Source organism: Olea europaea, chromosome 17, assembly GCF_002742605.1.
Source record: "Olea europaea var. sylvestris chromosome 17, O_europaea_v1, whole genome shotgun sequence".
Taxonomy (NCBI): domain Eukaryota; kingdom Viridiplantae; phylum Streptophyta; class Magnoliopsida; order Lamiales; family Oleaceae; genus Olea; species Olea europaea.
This window is the reverse complement of record NC_036253.1, coordinates 9525778-9544688: the sequence shown is the minus strand read 5'-3', so window position 1 is coordinate 9544688 and position 18911 is coordinate 9525778. Positions and strand designations below refer to the sequence as shown.

The window sequence follows — 18911 nt, the reverse complement described above, 5'->3', positions numbered from 1 at the left end:
TATTGTTATCCTTGTGTTTTTCTACCAGCAATTTCACCTATTAATGAAATTTGATCGTGTTCATAAAAAATAAAAAAATAAAATAAATTGAAGAAGAAGAAGAAGAAGAAAAAGAAAAATAATTCACTTCAACTTATATATATTCGAACCCCTTAAAAGCTGATGAAGATATTTATATATTTTTTGGCACCAGCAGAGTCTTTCTTGTGAATTGGACGTTATCAAACTTGGAAAAAAAAAAAAAAAAAAAAATTTCCCAACCACTGGCACATGGAGTAATCTGGGGATCACTCGTCCCTCCAATATACACACAACAATATGTAAACAAAATTAATTTGAATCCCAACTCTGTTACAAAAATAATCCAAACAATACTTAAGCCCTATCAAGTGAAGCGAGCCCTCTCACTTTCTATATGAACATGTGATATATAATGTCTTATACAATGTCGTCGAAACCAGCCCAACCCAACTAGTTCAACTGATAGAATCGAGAACCAGACCTAAAATCGGGCCAATCATGTTCGGTTAATTGATTATAGAATAATAGCCATTTAAAATCCACTGAATGAACCGATTTAGCTGTAAACTAGCGAACCAGTGGCAGGTTTGCAATTTTGTCAATTTTAATTTAAAAATTTTTAATTTTAGCTTCATGAAAGGGTCTCATACACTACAATCAAAGGCCATAGAGGAATATTGGATGTCATACTCCTTTTATACATGCACTCATCTTAAATAGTTTCATAAACTTTCAATGTGGGATAGTGGTATAGGAAAAATGTTAAATAGCACATCAAAATCATTTTCCAGTATGTATGTCTAATTGACTAATTTGATTTTGAATCCCAGCTAACTAAATTGTAATATTCACCTCCATCTTTATATTTATTTAATTTTCAAATTTAACTTAAACTGCACTTAATTATTAACATAATAATGTTAGATATCATTTCATATAGGTTTAAACTATTTCAGTTTAACAAAGCAAACTATTTTAACACATTGATTTTTAATTTTTGAATTATCGAGAATAATTGCAGGATAATGAACTATTAAACAAAGATAGATTTACTTAGAATTATTAATATGAAAATTAAAAAATATATATATATATCGTTTTCATAGTATTTTATTGTTTGTGTATTTATTTATTTATTACTGATTGATGCCTTGATCGATTTTCAAATCATTGGTCTTATCTAACATATAATGAACATATGACCCCAAAAGTATTGATTGTATGCCATATATGTAAAGGGGCATTTGCAAAAATGTCCAATTTTACATATGTTAATTTAAAAATGTCCATTTTTGATAATCTTTGCAAAAATTGCCAAATTTGTACCAAATTCTCTATTATTTTTTTTAATGATGGGAGAACTCGTAGCCGCTACCCTTCGGGCGCGCATTGGGTAAACCATCGAGCTAATGCAATAGCCTACAAACCACGATAAACTGCACTAAGCAGGTCCGGTGCGACAGGCTTAACCGAGAAAGTGTTGGTAGGAGAAATCGAATTTGTGATCCTTAATGAACGAATAAATAACTTCATATTGCACATGTTAAATCACAATTAATGCCAGACACAAGAATGTCAAGAACAACATTTAAAGTGTAAAGAAATATCATGTTCTAAATGAAATGTCATTCTAGACATTTAATATGTCGAGAACAATGTTTGAAATATCGATAGCATTTAATATTGTGATTCGACATGTGTGCTTTTGAAATATTAACGAATTCAAATATCGAGAGCGACATTTCAAATGTCGAGAATATCATTTTAATGTAACTTCTCATGGAAGCTACTTAGGGGTACTCTCTTTCGAATAATTGCAAAAATGGACATTAAAAAATTTTGGACATTTTTGCAAAAGATTATGTCAAAATTGACATTTTTTGTAATTTCCTCGTAGGTGTAAATGATTGGTACAAAGTAACAGATCGTGTGGCTCAACCTGGACATCAACATGCTTTCCAGAGCGGTTAGAAACTGATTTGCTGCCTAATAGAAAAAGGCTTTGAAAAATATATGAGCCAATAACTTACTTAGTGGAGAGTTTAAAAAAAAAAAAAAAAAAAAAAAAAAAAAAGAGAGTATATTTTTTTAATTTATCTATATTTACTTGAAAATTTGGTATATACTTCTATTAATTTTTAATTTTGAAACATGATAATACTCTTGGTACTGTACTTATTATAATCATGAAATAAATTACAAATCTGATTTCTTGTACTTACTAAAACCCCAAACTGCAAAGCATAAACATACTAAGCCCCCGTTTGATCCCCATTACGTGGAAAAATTAATGGGGAGAATAGTATTTTTTTGAAAAATGAGTGGTTGTATAAGAATGAGAAGTTTTCTATTTACGTGATATTATTTTATGAAAGATTGTATGGTTGAAAATAGGAGAGAGAAAAATAAAAGGTAAGAGAATTTAATATAATGGGGCTCAAACAGGGGCTAAGCAGTTCTGATTAAAGTAAGCCCCTGTTTGGCAACTATTAGGGTCTGTTTGATTGCGAAAATGAAATTTGAATGGAAAAAAATGAATTTCAAAAAATTGAATTACCTAGAAATTGTTTTTCTGGGAATTATAAATTATTGTGTTTGATTGGTATAAATTTCTACCTAAAAAATGTTGAAGTAAAAGTATTTTTTGGTATTCGTTTGGATTTATTTTACATGAAAATTGTCAATTTAAGGGATATCCACTTCTACCATTGTTCCTAGAATTTGTTTCCATTGCCAACAAAAAAAAAGATCCAAAAATCATCTATATTTTGGTGTTCATTTGGCTTTGTTTTAAATGAAAATTGTCAATTTCAGGGATATCTTCTTTTACAATTGTTCTTAGAATTTGTTCACATTGCCAACAATTAAAAAAAAAAGGTGAAAAACTAAAAACCACCTACCCCAGGAAAATAAAAGGTGGAAAATCATGTTTTACGGTGTTGTACCTAGAAATTCATGGAAAATCAATTCCCTGAAAAATTTTGTCAATCAAACAGGCCAAAAGTGAAAGTTGGAATTCGAATTCCAAGTTCCATGGAAAATTTCGTGCAATCAAACAGGCCCTTATTTCAAAATTATTTATTCTACATACTCATCTTCAACTACAAATAAATATTTTGCACATAAATATTTAAAAAAACTTATTTTTTAACTACACGTTCTCTAAAAAATCATTATTCAAAAGAAAAATTTTGTCAAATAATAACCAATAAACAGGTAATAAATCTGAAAAGAATACTCATCTGATTATAGCATAAGTTAGAATCTAAAATATGTACGTAGATAAACTGAAATTTATAATTTAAAATCTACAATATACAAAAAATCACATTTAAATAACCGTACACATGTATCGACTGCACATTTAATCTTCAGAGATTAAGCTACTAGGATAGTTATGGCTATACAAGCCTAAAGAACGACTAGGGAACTCTCAGTGAAAGACATTGATGTATTGTATTAGGGTCAGGGATTATTGCATTCGTTGTGCACCAAATGTTTCCTTATTGTTAGATGTTTTTATCATTATTTAACAGATTAAACTATGGTTCGTATTGCTATATTTTTCGTATGGAGAAAACATTATCCAAGGTCATTGCATCTTATGATTTTATATTGGCAAAATGAGAAAATTTATAGTACTTATGTCACTACTTAGTTGATATGTATATGTGTATCTATGTCTGGTTTTCAATTAAATTGTGGGTAATACATATGTCAATAAATAGTGATAGAGTAGTAAGCATTTCCTCCTCTGGGAGTACTAAATTTTTTTTTCCAATTGAGTGTTAGAGTTTGAAGCAACTGTATTCCTCGAATTGTGCCGTCCGCAGTTCGTGATGATTTAAGTAATTGAAACATCACAAACAACAATATCAAGCGTTCGTATAATCTACTATAATGGTGCATAATCTAGATGTGACGGTATCTAAAATCTTGATTAGATATTTCAAAGCACAATGCATAATCTATCAAATATTACTCAGTTTTGCTTTCAAAATTCAAACATCATGAACAATAATGTTAAGTCCGTTTGTGCAATCTACTACAGTACTACATAATTTTCACACGACAGTAACCGAAATCTTGATCATACATTATTCCTTAAAACTGAACATTTCACCTATATAAGAAACTAGAGTTTATTGCCTTACACTGAATACATGGGAAAAGATGAATTCTATTTCTTAAAAATGATGGTAGAGGAGATCGTAAATGAATATACGCAGAGTTCTGCCTTTAGATCAAAAGGCTGGCTACGCGTTACAAGGAAGCTATGCAATATTTATGGCTAATTTATTCCATTCGATTTCGGAAAGCAAGGTTGAGAAATTTTAAGAAACAATACAAAAAAGTTCTCAGAAATAATAACTAACCTAGATGGGGTGAATTTGTTTATAAAAACTTCGTCGAAAAACAATATCAAGCAAGCTAGGAGCAAATAGATCAATCAAATAATAAGTTTGAACAAAATAATGATAAGCTAAAGGATAGAAATGATGCAATGATATAACTGTGGAGGTTCGATACAAGACAATGATTTACGTCTTCATTACCAAGCTCTTCATCACGAACAATACATTTTCACTATTTTAATTGACTTATGGTGTAATTAAACTCTTATAACACCATCGGTGACTTATAAATAAGAAGCACCAATCCTTATAATATTGAGCTTTCGCGGGACCTCAATATAACTTACATAGTGACTTCAAACAAGGAACACTAATCCTTATTTTATTGAATATTCACGGGACCTCAATATGACCGACAAGTTTAAGTAATAATTTTACCATGAAATTTCTTTCTTAATAAATGATACAAATAAATGAAGAACTAAGAGAGACTAATACTTCAAAGAATAGCAATAAATGACAGCTAAAGTGTTAGGTGAAATTTTTTTATGAATATGATAATTAAAAATTTGATTCAATCAATCAAAATTTTCAATGAGAAGATGAAAAAAGAAATAAGTGCAATATAAGTCAAAAAACCTTCTCAAAATATTTCTCATTTTGAACGAATAATAGCATAAATTAAGTACCAGGAGAGAGATGAAAAATTTAATGAATATGCTAATTTTTCAAGTTTGGTTCAATCAATCAAAGATTTTGATTTAGAGAAGTAGAAGAAATTGATGCGATGTGAGTTCAAGAATTTTCTCAAAATATATCTATTTTTTTTATGAATGATAGCAATAAGTTGAACACCAAAAGAGAGATGGAAATTTTTTATGAATTTGATGATTAAAAAGATGGATTCAATCAATCATAGTTTTTTTATATGAAAAAAATAGAGGAAATGAATGTAACGTAATGACCTTTTAATGAATTAAAAAAAACCTTTGGTGCTTAAATATTTTTCTCTTCAATGTACTTGAATAAACTTTTAATGAATGCAAAAAGGAGAATCTATGAACAGAGAGTAAAACTTTCTAGGAGTTCAGACAAGGGTGTGGACGTCGTCAAAAATAGTTGTTGGACATCATAATTAGAACGATAAAAAATCTGACCGTTGAGATTTCCGGACATCCGTCTTTGATCGTAGTTTTTTTTTTTTTTAATAAAAATCTAAGTTCAAATATCATTTTGAAAATCAACCTTACCTTTGATTAAAATATTTTATGCAAGTGATAATCAAAATAACTTTTGGTGGGTTTTAACCATTTATTACTAATGATCAAAATATTAGTACATTTACATTTGGTCTAAAAAGCTCAGTCTTTGACCTTTTTTGAAGTTTGGTTCTTAGGGTCCATTTGATTGGAGTGAATTCCATAGGATATGTCACATCTGAAGAATTCATTTTTTACTTTAGCTATTTGATACGAAAGTAGAAATGAAATTCGAATTTCAAGGTAAAAACACTTAAAGCATGTTTTTTGCCAATTCCATGAAAAATGCATTCCTATGGTTTTGATGGTTTTTTCTTTTTCAACTTATATGAAATTGGTTCGCATTTTCTACCTTTGCAATAAAATGGACCCTTAGACTCTTATATTAATTTTTTCTTTGAAATTTGGCTCTTAAGGTTTTGTCTTGAACGCTTTGAAGACTTAACTTCGATCTTGACCTTTATTGTGAGTCCGATTTAATGGTCTTGATTTAATTTTTTAACAACGATCAATTAATTTATCATTGGATGTTTTAAATACCATAATAACTTAAATTCAATTGTTAATAAAGAAGATTAACTTATTTATTTTAATCAAAACTTTAATGTTATAATCAAGATAGGTCAATACATCTCCTAGACAATCATTAAGAATAAAATATTCTAATTAAGGGAAAATTGCAACAGCGTCCCTAATCTTTTCAATTTTGACTAACTTTACCCTAACCTTCATTTTGTGCCAACGGAGATCCTTAACCTTTCATAAATATGCAGCTATAGTCTAAATGGATGTTTGATCGTTAGTTGATCAAGAAAAGTGGGATTTGACCAATTTTAACTAAATTGAAAGGGGTAAATGATAAGTTTAAAATTACCACATTAAATAAAGAGAAAATTGCAGTCGAAGACCAAACCTTTCGTTTATTAGCAGACTTTGCCCAAACTTTTGATTTGTGCCATCGTGAGTACCAAACCTTTAAGAAATATGCAGCTTAAGTCCAAAATGACGGTTTCCGTCTGTTTGACCCCAAAATCCATCGGTTGACCCTAGAAATTAAAAATCTGATTATTTTTCCCAAATACAGCAAAGGCAATTTGGACGTATCTCATTTTTCCTATTAACTTAAAAATTAAAAAAGCAAAAAGGAAAATCAAAACCCCCTACGCCAACTCCTTCTTCCCCAACCCCGTCCCCCCAAAACCAAACCTCCTTCTTTCCCCAACAATGACGTAGTTTCACATTAAGAGCATAGTGGATTGTATGATTGGATCTGGTTATGGAAAAGAATGCGTTAGAATATACGATTTAATCAGAAAATAAATAATTGATGAGAGTTTGTATAATTTGGGAGTTGAAAAGATAAACCCTTCTCAAATTCAGAAAATGGATCGGAATGTTCTTGAAGCGAAAATCAAAAGTTGGTTACACGCTGTCAAAATTGCTGTGAAAAATCTGTTTTACGGCGAGAGGATTCTCCGTGATTCAGTCTTTTCTTCCTCCGAAAAAATCGCAGAATCGTGCTTTGCAGAAATCTCGAGAGATGCAGCAATTAATTTATTTGGATTCCCATAAAATTTTGCGAAATCCAAGAAAATATTATCCCCAGAGAAAATGTTCCGTGCACTTGATCTCTACGAAGCAATCTCAGATCTTTAGCCAGATATTGAAAAGATTTTCTCTTACGATTCATTTTTGGCGGTGAAATGTTAGGGGGTGGTGATGTTTGATTTTAAGGCAGCGTTGGGACCAATGTTGAGTTGGTGGTGCCAAAGGTGGTGGTGCCGGAGGTGGTTTTAGGTGGTGGTGATACTTAGTGCTTTGGGGTGAGGGGGATGGGGAAGAAGGAGATGGGGTGAGAGGTTATGGTTTTTCTTTTTGCTTCTTTAATTTTTAATTTAATAGGGAAAATGAGATATGTCCAAATTGCCCTTGCTGTATTTGGAAAAAATAATCAGAGTTTTAATTTTTGGGGTCAACTGACGAATTTTGGGGTCAAACAGACGAAAACCGTCATTTTGGACTTGAGCTGCATATTTTTTAAAGGTTTGGTATTCACGGTCACAAATCAAAGGTTTGGACAAAGTCTGCTAATAAACGAAAGATTTGGTACCTTGGTTGCAATTTTCCCTTAAATAAATAAATAAAAATTAAAAACCCAAAAAAATAAAATAAAAAATGTTTTTTCCTTCACCCTACCCACCCAAACCTACACACCATAGCTAAAAACCAACCATCAACGCCGACCGCTACCTCCAACACCACAACCACCTGTCATCTTCTTCACCAACACTCACTCATCCCACCCCATTCCCCAAACTGCATTTGAGCTCTCTCGCATTTTCTTCCAAAAGAAAAAAAATGGTAATTGGGCTCTCCTAATTCAAGGCTAAAATGAGTCTTTTGAAACACACCAGAAGTCGGCGGCTAGAGCTTCACCGGGCTGCTATGTTTCTATAGACCAAAAACTAGAGTTTTGGGGCCACCGTTAAAACCAATATAGAAGCTTATTTGAAGAAGGCTATCCCAATTAGGTCACCGATAATTGTCTTTAAGCCTATGCACTTTTGCTGCCAGTAACCGTGATTTTAATACCATTACACCCATATTTTTCAACTATATTTCATTGTATATATGAAAAAAAATCCTCTGGCGATCAACGGGTGGATCTATTCTGCCACCAATTTGACTAGGGATAGGTCCAAATTGTACAAGGATCTTCTTGAGATGCTGCAATTGGCTTGCCGTGTATAGGCAGAGCAGTTTGGGGCGTGGGTGGGGTGATTAAGTGTTGTTAGAATTGGTTCAAAAATTAACCGAAAATTGGTTAAGTTTAAAACTGGGAAAATGAAAAGGTGTTACTTCGATCGAATGTTCGGACTTGATTCGATGGTCAAATTACAAAAGTAAATAGACCAATTTATTCTACTCGTTAAGTAGATCGACGTGGTATATTTGAAATCTCGAAATCAATTCCAGATGAATGAGAAATTGTGGTCCAAAGTTGGAAGAAATTAAGTGTTGCAACTTTTCGAAAGGATGCAGGTTTTGGCCAAGTGTTGCAACTTTTCGAAATGATGCATGTTTTAGCCACACTACTTCATTTGCACCATTTCTACATCTATAAATAGGACCCTATGGACATGATTTTGGGGACACCAATTGCATTGAGCATTCATTCTCCTCTTACAATTATCTCCTTTCTAAATTCTATAGCATTTTCATGCATTTCCTTGGTAGAGAGGGAATTCTGTTCGAGTTCGTTGGTCGAAATCATTTGGAGTGCTCCTATGGCTTGACGTGGTCGTTGTATCTTGGGAGATGATTATCGGAAAATCGTTGACACCGATGCGGGGCAAATTCATCTTAAAGAAAGAGTTATACTCGCATCGACCAATAGCATCACTTGCATCTAATTTTTTTTCTTATTTCTGATTTCATTTCTACTTGATTTTAGAAAATGATTAATTTTATTTATATAATTTATGCAAGGTTCGATATGAAGAATCATATGTTTTAATTCAAAAATGGAAATGATCAGATTCAATAATCATTGGTTAGTTTCTCAAACTCCATTTCGGAAAGTCGAAACCTTGTTTCGATTTCATGAACGTGTAAGTTATGTTTTGTGAATATAATATAAACATTTGAATCGGTGTATTCCCCAACAATCTTAAGATGATTTTTTTTTTTTTTTTTTTTGATGTGCATATTATATTATATAATTACAATGGAAATCATTATATTGCATGAAAAATTCCGAAGACAGGTACAGACCATGTATTTTTCATATGTGCAACTGAAATTAATCAAAGGTTGAGTATCTCTTTAGTTCTATGTTTTTAAAATTAAAGAATTCATTTAAAGGCAGTTTATTGAATTTGCATTGTGTCTGTTCAAATTATGCATTGAAGACGGTTATTGGTGATGACTTGAATTAATTTGCTACTTTAAAGTAGTTTTCTTCATCTCTTTTTGGCAATTGAAAATGAAATGGCATGAGTTCTTTTGTCTTCATGCCAAGGCAGTTTAATTTTCAAAGCACTGTATCTATTTCCTTTTCTTAAAATATGATGATGAAATCTGAATGGATGCATGTAAAAGTTTGATTCTTTCTTATTTACTTCTGGTTAATAGTTCCTATTTGTTTATTAAGTAGGAACTTTGTTGGGCGTCATATGGTAGTCCAAATCACGTGAAGTGGATTAGTTACCGAAATTGTATAGTTTTCTTGGAAGATCCACAAGGGTAGTTTTTAATATATTACAGGCATGAGCTTCTGAATAAGTCTGGAAACTTTAAACATTTTTTATAATATGTGAAATTGAAATGTCATTTGTATAATTGAAGATATTAATTGCCATATGAGACGTGAATTCCAAATAGTGAATTTATTTGGTATGTATTCAATCAAAATCATTTGATGGAACATTTTGTCATCTAGTAGTACAGAGACTACGTGTAGAATATTCACTACATGGACATGCTAAAATACATTAGATTATTTGAAGGTAATAATCAATCGTGAATTTATTTGATAGTCACTAATCGGTGCATGTAAGTATTATTCTATTTTGACAAATACATGTGCATGGAGGGAAATATATGTTCCTTCATTTGGAGAATTTCTAAATATATTACTCACATAAGGAGGCGCATTTTAATGCCCACCGATATCGTTAAATGGGTTTCTTTCCACCATATACCCACAAAAGGGTCTGGACTTCGAACTAACATTTTGGTCAAAATGGCCTAATTTGGTGGACAACTTTCCAACTTATGTTTGTCATCCATTCAAGTTGGAATACGGTGAATAAGATGAATAGTTACCTTATTATGATACTATCTTGTGAAATGTCACAAATGTCAGAAGTTGCATATGTTTGGAGAAGTTTCAATTCTTGTAAGCAAAGATGCTTGGCCCTCTTCATTGTTGTACTACACTGCACTAAAATGCGTATTGTTTTGTGCAATTAACACAACTTATTGACTTTAGTTGTGGGATCAATTAAGTTGGTATATGCTTCGAAAGCATTGTTGGTATATATGATGGCCTTGATTTAATTTGAATGATCAAATTAATAATTGGATTAAAATACGTTATATGTAATTTTAATTGAAATAAATTGTGAGTCAACGACCACTACTTTGAAAGTATTTAGACTTTCATGAAGCACTTGATATGGATATTATCTTAAAGATAAATAAATTGAACTATGAAAGAGTTACTAAACCCTAAGTTCAATTGTAACCCAAAGATGTGGGGGATTATCATAAATGCTCATGAACTTGAATGAAAAGTTTAAAACTTATGGATGCAACGTTACTAGATTGCATATGTATTCTTAATTAAGGAATTGTAGGTAACTCAGTTTAACAGTTACATTTGCTTTTATCTTATAATTATAGAAATATATTTATGAAGGTGGAAAGATAGAAAACCCTTATACTAATTAAGGATGATATACACTAAGTTTAAAGTAGATGAAATGGGTTGTAAAGCCGATTATGATGTTTGTTTAGATATGCAAGAACAATTGAAATATTTGAAGAATATTCATAAAGTTCAAAATAAAGGTAATGTTTCAATGATGATATTAAATACCCATGATTCTGAAATCCACTAGTAAAAGTGATTGACTATTGTAGTGTTTGATTGAAATCCTCTAACCGTATTTGGAAATTGATAAAGCTTTAGAAGATTTCTTGGTGGCGAAAATTTGTATCTATCAAATGAATCGATCGTTGGCTAGCTATATTTGATAATATATTAAGTCACAAGTAATGGTAAGTCTAGACGTATAAGTCATAGACGTAATACCGTTAAGCAGTTGATTTCAATGATGTAAACTAGTGGTACCTTTAAAGAGATTTACTAAGAGAGATCAAGAATACTGCATATCGAAGGGAATGAGGTAAAGCCTACTACATTAGAGTCCTTGTAATGGTAACCCTACATTGTTGACTGGAGATCCCAAGATCTTGGTTCAAAGGGACAACTAAGTTATGAGGATTACATAAAGTACTAAGAAAATAGTTTCTTAACTCATTCCTATGATATTAAAGTGCTTTCTGCAGAGTTGCAAGAGGTTAAGATAATCTTTTAATGATTCATATATCTTAATTAAGTCAAGTGGAGTATGGCAGAATACTCTTAATAGGAGGTCACTTGTGTAAGTGTGAAGTAGGGCCGTTTCAATGAGAATTATTCAAGGTTTAAATTCTCTAAACACTTGCAAAATCAAGAAGGGTTCAGGGTCAAAATGAACCAAGTCATGAGAACCATGAACGGTTTAGGGAAGACATTGTGTTGGTATCGTTGTCTTAGCTAACACTAAATGCTGAATGGTTCAAGACATTACGTTCACCAATTAGCCGAGTAAATCCGATAGTATTTCACTACGGGACATTCAAGGCCAGAAGCTACTATCCTCGATGCAGTGGCTTTCCACTCTCTCTCTCTCTCTACTTGCATCACATAATAGCATTACATTTGCATATTAGAATTTCAATTCATGTGGGAGATTGTTGGAATTGGTTCAAAAATTCACCGAAAATTGGTTAAGTTTAAAACTGGGAAAATGAAAAAGTGTGACTTTGTGTCAACTTCGGTCGAATTTCGGACTTGATCCGATGGTCAAATTACAAAAATAAATAGACCGACTTATTTTACTTGTCGAGTAGATTGTCGTGGTATATTTGAAATCTCGAAACCAATTCCGGATGAATGAAAAATTGCGGTCCAAAGTTGGAAGAAATGAAGTGTTGTAACTTTTCGAAAGGATGCAGGTTTTGGCAAAGTGTTGTAACTTTTCGAAAGGATGCATGTTTTGGCCACACTACTTCATTTGCACTATTTCTACATCTATAAATAGGACCCTATGGACATGATTTTGGGGACACTAATTACATTGAACATTCATTTTCCTCTTGCAATTTTCTCCTTTTTAAATTCTATAGCATTTTCATGCATTTTCTTGGTAGAGAAGGAATTTCATTCGAGTTCGCTAGTCGAAGTCATTTGGAGTGCTCTTATGGGAGATGATTGTTGGAAAACCGTTAGCACCGATGCGGGGCAAATTCATCTTAAGAAAAGAGTTATACTCGTCTCGACCAATAGCATCACTTGCATCTAATTTTTTCTTATTTCTGATTTCATTTCTACTTGATTTTAGAAAATGATTAATTTTATTTATATAGTTTATGCAAGATTCGATATGAAGAATCACATGATTTAATTCAAGAATGGAAATGGTTAGATTCGATAATCATTGGTTAGTTTCTCAAACTCCATTTCTACAAGTCGAAACCTTGTTTTGATTTCATGAACGTGTAAGTTACATTTTGTGAATATAATATGCATATTTGAATCGGTGTATTCCCCAACAAATGTTGGTGAAAAAGATGACCGTTGGTGGTGGTGTTGGAGGTAGCGAGCGATGGAGGTGGCTGATTTTTAACTGTGGTGGGTAAGGTGAAGGAGAACCCATTTTTATATTTTTTATATTTTTAGTTTTTTAATTTTTTTGTTTGTTTATTTATTTAATATGGTAATTTTAAACTTACCATTTTACCCCTTTCAATTTAGTCAAAATTGGTCAAATTACACTTTTTTGGTCAACTATGGTCAAATTTACATCCATTTGGACTGTAGCTGCATATTTATGAAATATCAAAGACCTTTATTGGTACAAAATGAAGGTTAAAATAAAGTCTGTAAAAATTGAAAAGATTAAGGATCATCGTTACAGTTTTCCCTCTAATTAATGGAAGGCTGTGACGAGAACGACAAAAAGGATGAAAACACAAGTATTATAATTAGAAATTCAGAATCTTTTGCAAAATTATAAAATTGTTTAAGAAAAGAAAATATAACGATAATATAAACGGTCCTTATTCTCATATTAACTCATTAAAATAAGAACTTTTTTTATAATAAGCCCTTGTTTGAGTCCATTCTTTTGAGAAAACGTATTTTTCAATAGTATTTTAATATCATTTCAACCACACATTTTTCAATAAAGTAATATTATACGCAAATTCGAAATTTTTCTTTATTTTTTAACAATATATTTTCCATCAATATACTATTAAAAAATTCATTCTCTCTTCCAATATGAGGCTCAAACAAGGGCTAAATAAAAAAATACTTTGCCTAGTTCGGAGTAATTTAAATTAAATTTATAATAAATTCTGATAAAGTTGAAAATTTGTGAATGTTATTAAAATTAATTATTAACTTTGATTTTAGCTTTTTTAAGTGATCTTTTTTCAACATCTATAATGGACATTTTAACCATTGTAAACCAGCCAATCAATTGAAACCCCAGGTGATAAGGGATCTTTTTATTTTTCCTTTTGAGTCCTGCCGTGCCCGCACTCTCACACATTTCTTCCCTTTCCGTAAAACGAAAAATAAAAATTGAAGGCATGCGAGAAAACTAGAAATGCTACAAGTGGCAAAGATAGTTTCTCGAAGGAAATTCTGCTTAAATAAACCCATCTCTAGTGTGCATTACCATCTTCTTGAATTGTGATTGCTGTTCTCGGTTCAGGTAAACAGCAAATATCTAGACTCTTTGTTGTGATTCATTTTTATGATTTATGTGAATTTACTTGCCGTAACTGTTTGTTCATTACTTCGACTAATTTTCTTTTTAAATGCTACAGTATTGATAAACCCATGTGGAGTGTTTTTAGTGGGTTTAAGGTTTTTTTTGGTTTTGGGTTTCTGTTAATGCATTCTAAATTTTTGAATTTTCCTGTGCTTTTTTTATTGTTTTCGTTTGGTGGTTCCCTAAATTTCTATTATGAGCTTTTGCTTTGAATTTGACTTAAGTTTTAAGTGTTTTGTAATTGTTTATTTTTGTTCATTTAAGGTTGTATGTATGTATTTTTGCAAGGGTTATTCTGATGGTATATCATTTTTCATTTTCTTTGGCTTTTAATTTAGCAGTTCACAAGGGAACAGAAAATCTAGGCCGCAATCTGGAAAATACTGTCAATTGGGTTTTTGTATATAGGGTTATAAGCAGGTTAACCGATTTGGATTTCAGTTTTTCCTGTAATGGCGACATGTACATCACCTTATTTTATACCTGTGGATAGTCGAAGGCTGAGGGGGGTACCTGCCTCTGGAGGAAGGGTTCGCCCCTTAAAAATGGTTGACGAGAAAAATGGGCTTTTAAGTATTGGTCAAAAGAGTGGTTCGAGTCCCTCTCAGTTTAAATGCTCAGCCAATTCTCACAGTGCTAATCAATTTCATAGTAGGGATCCGTTTCTGAATCTACACCCTGAAATCTCAATGCTTAGAGGTGATACAAACACTACAATGACCAATCCGAGACAGGATAGTTCAAGTGAAAACGTGACGGAGAGCCCAGCCGATTCCCATAGTTTGAACAATTACAATGAGGCTAAGATCAAGGTTATTGGTGTTGGAGGTGGGGGATCTAATGCAGTTAATCGTATGATAGAGAGTGCAATGACGGGTGTTGAGTTCTGGATTGTTAACACAGATATCCAGGCCATGAGAATGTCACCTGTACTTCCTAAGCAGCGGTTGCAAATAGGCCAAGAGCTGACCAGAGGGCTTGGTGCTGGTGGCAAACCGGATATTGGGATGAATGCTGCAAAAGAAAGCAAAGAGGCTATAGAACAAACACTACAATGACCAATCCGAGACAGGATAGTTCAAGTGAAAACGTGACGGAGAGCCCAGCCGATTCCCATAGTTTGAACAATTACAATGAGGCTAAGATCAAGGTTATTGGTGTTGGAGGTGGGGGATCTAATGCAGTTAACCGTATGATAGAGAGTGCAATGACGGGTGTTGAGTTCTGGATTGTTAACACAGATATCCAGGCCATGAGAATGTCACCTGTACTTCCTAAGCAGCGGTTGCAAATAGGCCAAGAGCTGACCAGAGGGCTTGGTGCTGGTGGCAAACCGGATATTGGGATGAATGCTGCAAAAGAAAGCAAAGAGGCTATAGAGAAAGCTGTTTCTGGAGCAGACATGGTCTTTGTGACTGTAAGTTTCAGCATTTTTTGGCCAAATAATTTTCTTGTAGCAAAATCGTTTGCTATTCAAGTCCAGGACCTTCTATCTTCATTCTATTCCTTTTATTAGGATTTCTAGCTGTAAAACTATTCTAACGTGTTCTGCATATTTATCACTAGCTTTGAGATTCTTCCTTTGATGGTTGATAGCACCTACCTTTGGTCCTAGTAGCGCTGAGATCTAATATCATTTCCTTCTAAACATCTGTAACTGATTGAACAGGATCATTATAGTTTCAGTTGAGGTAGTAAATTTGTTTCTCAAAGTTAATAGTTGAATGTGTAGTAAGTGAAGTCATATAGATAATTTATGAATTTTTTGAGTTTTATACTGGGCGGTGAACTTGGAACCTAATTGTTGGCTCACTCTCAAAGACGTTGTTTTAATGGAATTGCAGGTTTGCTAAAAAAAAAACTCAAGATTTATGGTCAGAAGCGTTCTATTTGGTTCATATATCTAAATGTTTATGCTTGTCATTCATCAAATATCTGACCATGGATAGAATGTAATCCAGTTTCTCCTGAAATAACACTATTGCATTCGTTTCCTAAAGTTGTGAACTTGATAATCTTTTTGGAACTCAGTTTAAGGCACATCTCTTATGTGCAATCTGCAATCTCTTAGATAATGCATATTTAATGTGTGTTTGAGTTTGTCATTTTAATTTATTAACGTGGCCTAGTTTTGCAGTTTAATACGTGTTTCGTTTAATAATCATTTTGCCAATCGTCTGAAAAAGAAGGTTGATTGTACAGTTTGTATTTATAGATTTATTCTTGATAATCAATAAACATAAACTATGAGCTCCATATATGATCTCATAACACTTGAACCTAGATATCAACTTTTGGAGTGCATTTGTCATTCTTAGAAAAACCATATTTTATTTTAGGAAAATGCTAATCAACACTCTGCAGCAACGTATGACAAATAGTTTGACTGAGGAAGCTATGAGCAAGTTCCTACAATAATATGAGAGGTTGACTGTATCTTTATTGAATTCGTGTTCAGTTATTTCAAAATGATAAATGATGAATATAGATGTGTCATGTATAGAATTGTTTGAAAGTAAATAATTTGATCTCAAGTGCATGAAAACCCAAATAATCATGGTTGATAGGTGCAAAGAAAGTTGAACCTAATCTTATGTGTATCTTGTGGACATTTACCTAAGCAAGAAAACAGTATTGATTTGGATGACTTGCTTCTCGTCGTTTCGTTCTCTTACCTTGGACTTCCAATCAGGCTGGCATGGGTGGGGGAACAGGAACCGGGGGAGCTCCTATAATTGCAGGGATTACGAAGTCAATGGGCATCTTAACTGTTGGCATTGTCACAACTCCATTTTCTTTCGAGGGACGAAGGAGGACCGTTCAAGCCCAGGAAGGAATTGCAGCTCTACGAGAGAATGTTGACACACTAATTGTCATTCCAAATGATAAATTACTTACTGCAGTTTCCGCATCTACCCCGGTGACAGAAGCATTTAATCTTGCTGATGATATTCTTCGACAAGGAGTTCGTGGCATTTCTGACATTATTACGGTATGGGCACTCAAATACATGCCTAAGAAAGTCAACCTCTACGGGTGGATAATTATCTATATACCATTTCATATATTGATTGTGCTTGATTGGGGCTTGCATTATTTTTTTTCTTGATTTCCAAAGAAAGGTTTTGGTTTTATTTCTAGAAACTATTTCCTATTTATCAGCAGTATGCTGCTATTTGTATCTTTATGCTTCATTAATATGGTTATTCTTTACTTGATGAAATACTCTAGAAAGGTTGCTGACTGATCATGTAAATACATTCTTTCTCTGCAACTTTTCTGTGTATGTCAAATATTAGCAATGGGGCTGATAGAGTGATTCGTTACTTTAATGATGCACTGCGCAACATGTGGAGGAGATGCACATGATTTAATGTAACTGAATTTTATTTATGATGGAGTAGTCATGGTATCAAGGGCTTGAAGGTAGTAGTAGAGTGCGAGATCTAGTAAAATACGAGTAATATCAAGGATTTATCCTTGTCCTTATCTTTTTGTTTGAGTAATGGATGAACTTATGAGACATATCCAAATGACGGCTTTTGGTGTGTAATCTACCTAATACATGGTTTTAGTTTATGAGACCACTAGCTCGTTTGTCTACAGACTGCTTATTATAAGCAATTTTCATTTGAGACATGGTTGCCTAGCCTTATAAGGAGCACCTTTCATATTTTGAAGTTTTACAATAAAATGACTCAAATACCATTTTACCAATTTGAAAATATGGAACCCATATCCTAACCCTACTACTAGGAAATTTGAAAAAAATATATATTTTATATAATTTTTAAATTTCATTAAAATAATAGTTATAAAATATAAATATTAAATTAATTTAAAATGCTTATGTTTTATGTTTGAAAAAATTCATATAGCCTTGTGGAATAGGCTTAGCTTCTTGTTGCATTGTATTGTTTATTGTTATTCTTCTCAGAACATCAAATCTTCAGTTTGTATAATGAGGTGGTTCAGTTTCGATTTTACCTGAATAATCATACGTTTCGCACTGCACAGTGTCTGGCTCATCTACATCTATCTGAACTTAAATGGCCATGCTGGTCAAAATTTTTCTGTATAAGAATAAATTAGTTTCTATAATATAACTGTTACGAGATCTTTTTTTGGTTAATAAATGTTGACAATTATCATTTTTTGCAGATTCCGGGTTTAGTGAATGTAGATTTTGCTGACGTGCGAGCTATTATGGCAAGTGCAGGGTCTTCGTTAATGGGGATAGGAACTGCTACAGGTATGGCCTGAATGCCTTAAAACTTTTCCTTACCTTGATAAAAATAATGTAACAATTTTCGAAGAATTAGATTGATTGATTTGGGGCTGAGACATACTGTGGCACCCAAGGCTGTTGCCAAAATGTGCCTCCTTACTTCGACATGCATTTCCCATCTTCATAATCAATTACAGAGAAGAATTTGGAACCAGTGGATGAACCAATAATTATGATCAGCTCTTCTGACTTATCGTCCTTAGTCCAATTCTTTAAGACAGTTCTAGCCTCTTTCGCATCTGCTTACAAGCAATTATGAAAGAGCGAACTCTTCTCTTGTTGGCTGCTCGTTTTGAATTTTATAGTGCCCATTTGGGCTCTTCTCTCCCGCACTTGCAGTTTTTAGCCACCTTCCCATCTTGCTAGAATCTCCCCC

At 32.7% G+C, this 18911-nt stretch overlaps 1 protein-coding gene across 3 annotated transcripts in view; it reads left to right on the top strand.

The window, feature by feature from the left end:
* Positions 1–13974: 13974 nt before the first annotated feature.
* The window catches only part of LOC111366241 (cell division protein FtsZ homolog 2-1, chloroplastic-like), a 7111-nt gene continuing 2174 nt past the window's right edge, over positions 13975–18911 (top strand). The window contains exons 1-5 of one of the 3 annotated variants that reach the window (XM_022986957.1): positions 13975–14187; positions 14589–15281; positions 15620–15664; positions 16940–17239; positions 18409–18499. In XM_022986957.1, the coding sequence (XP_022842725.1) occupies positions 14700–15281; positions 15620–15664; positions 16940–17239; positions 18409–18499 (1018 nt within the window). In that variant the 5' untranslated portion in view covers positions 13975–14187; positions 14589–14699. Of the gene's footprint in view, positions 14188–14585; positions 15282–15319; positions 15665–16939; positions 17240–18408; positions 18500–18911 lie in introns of all 3 variants that reach the window. The other 2 variants (XM_022986956.1, XM_022986955.1) reach the window with 2 other exon arrangements.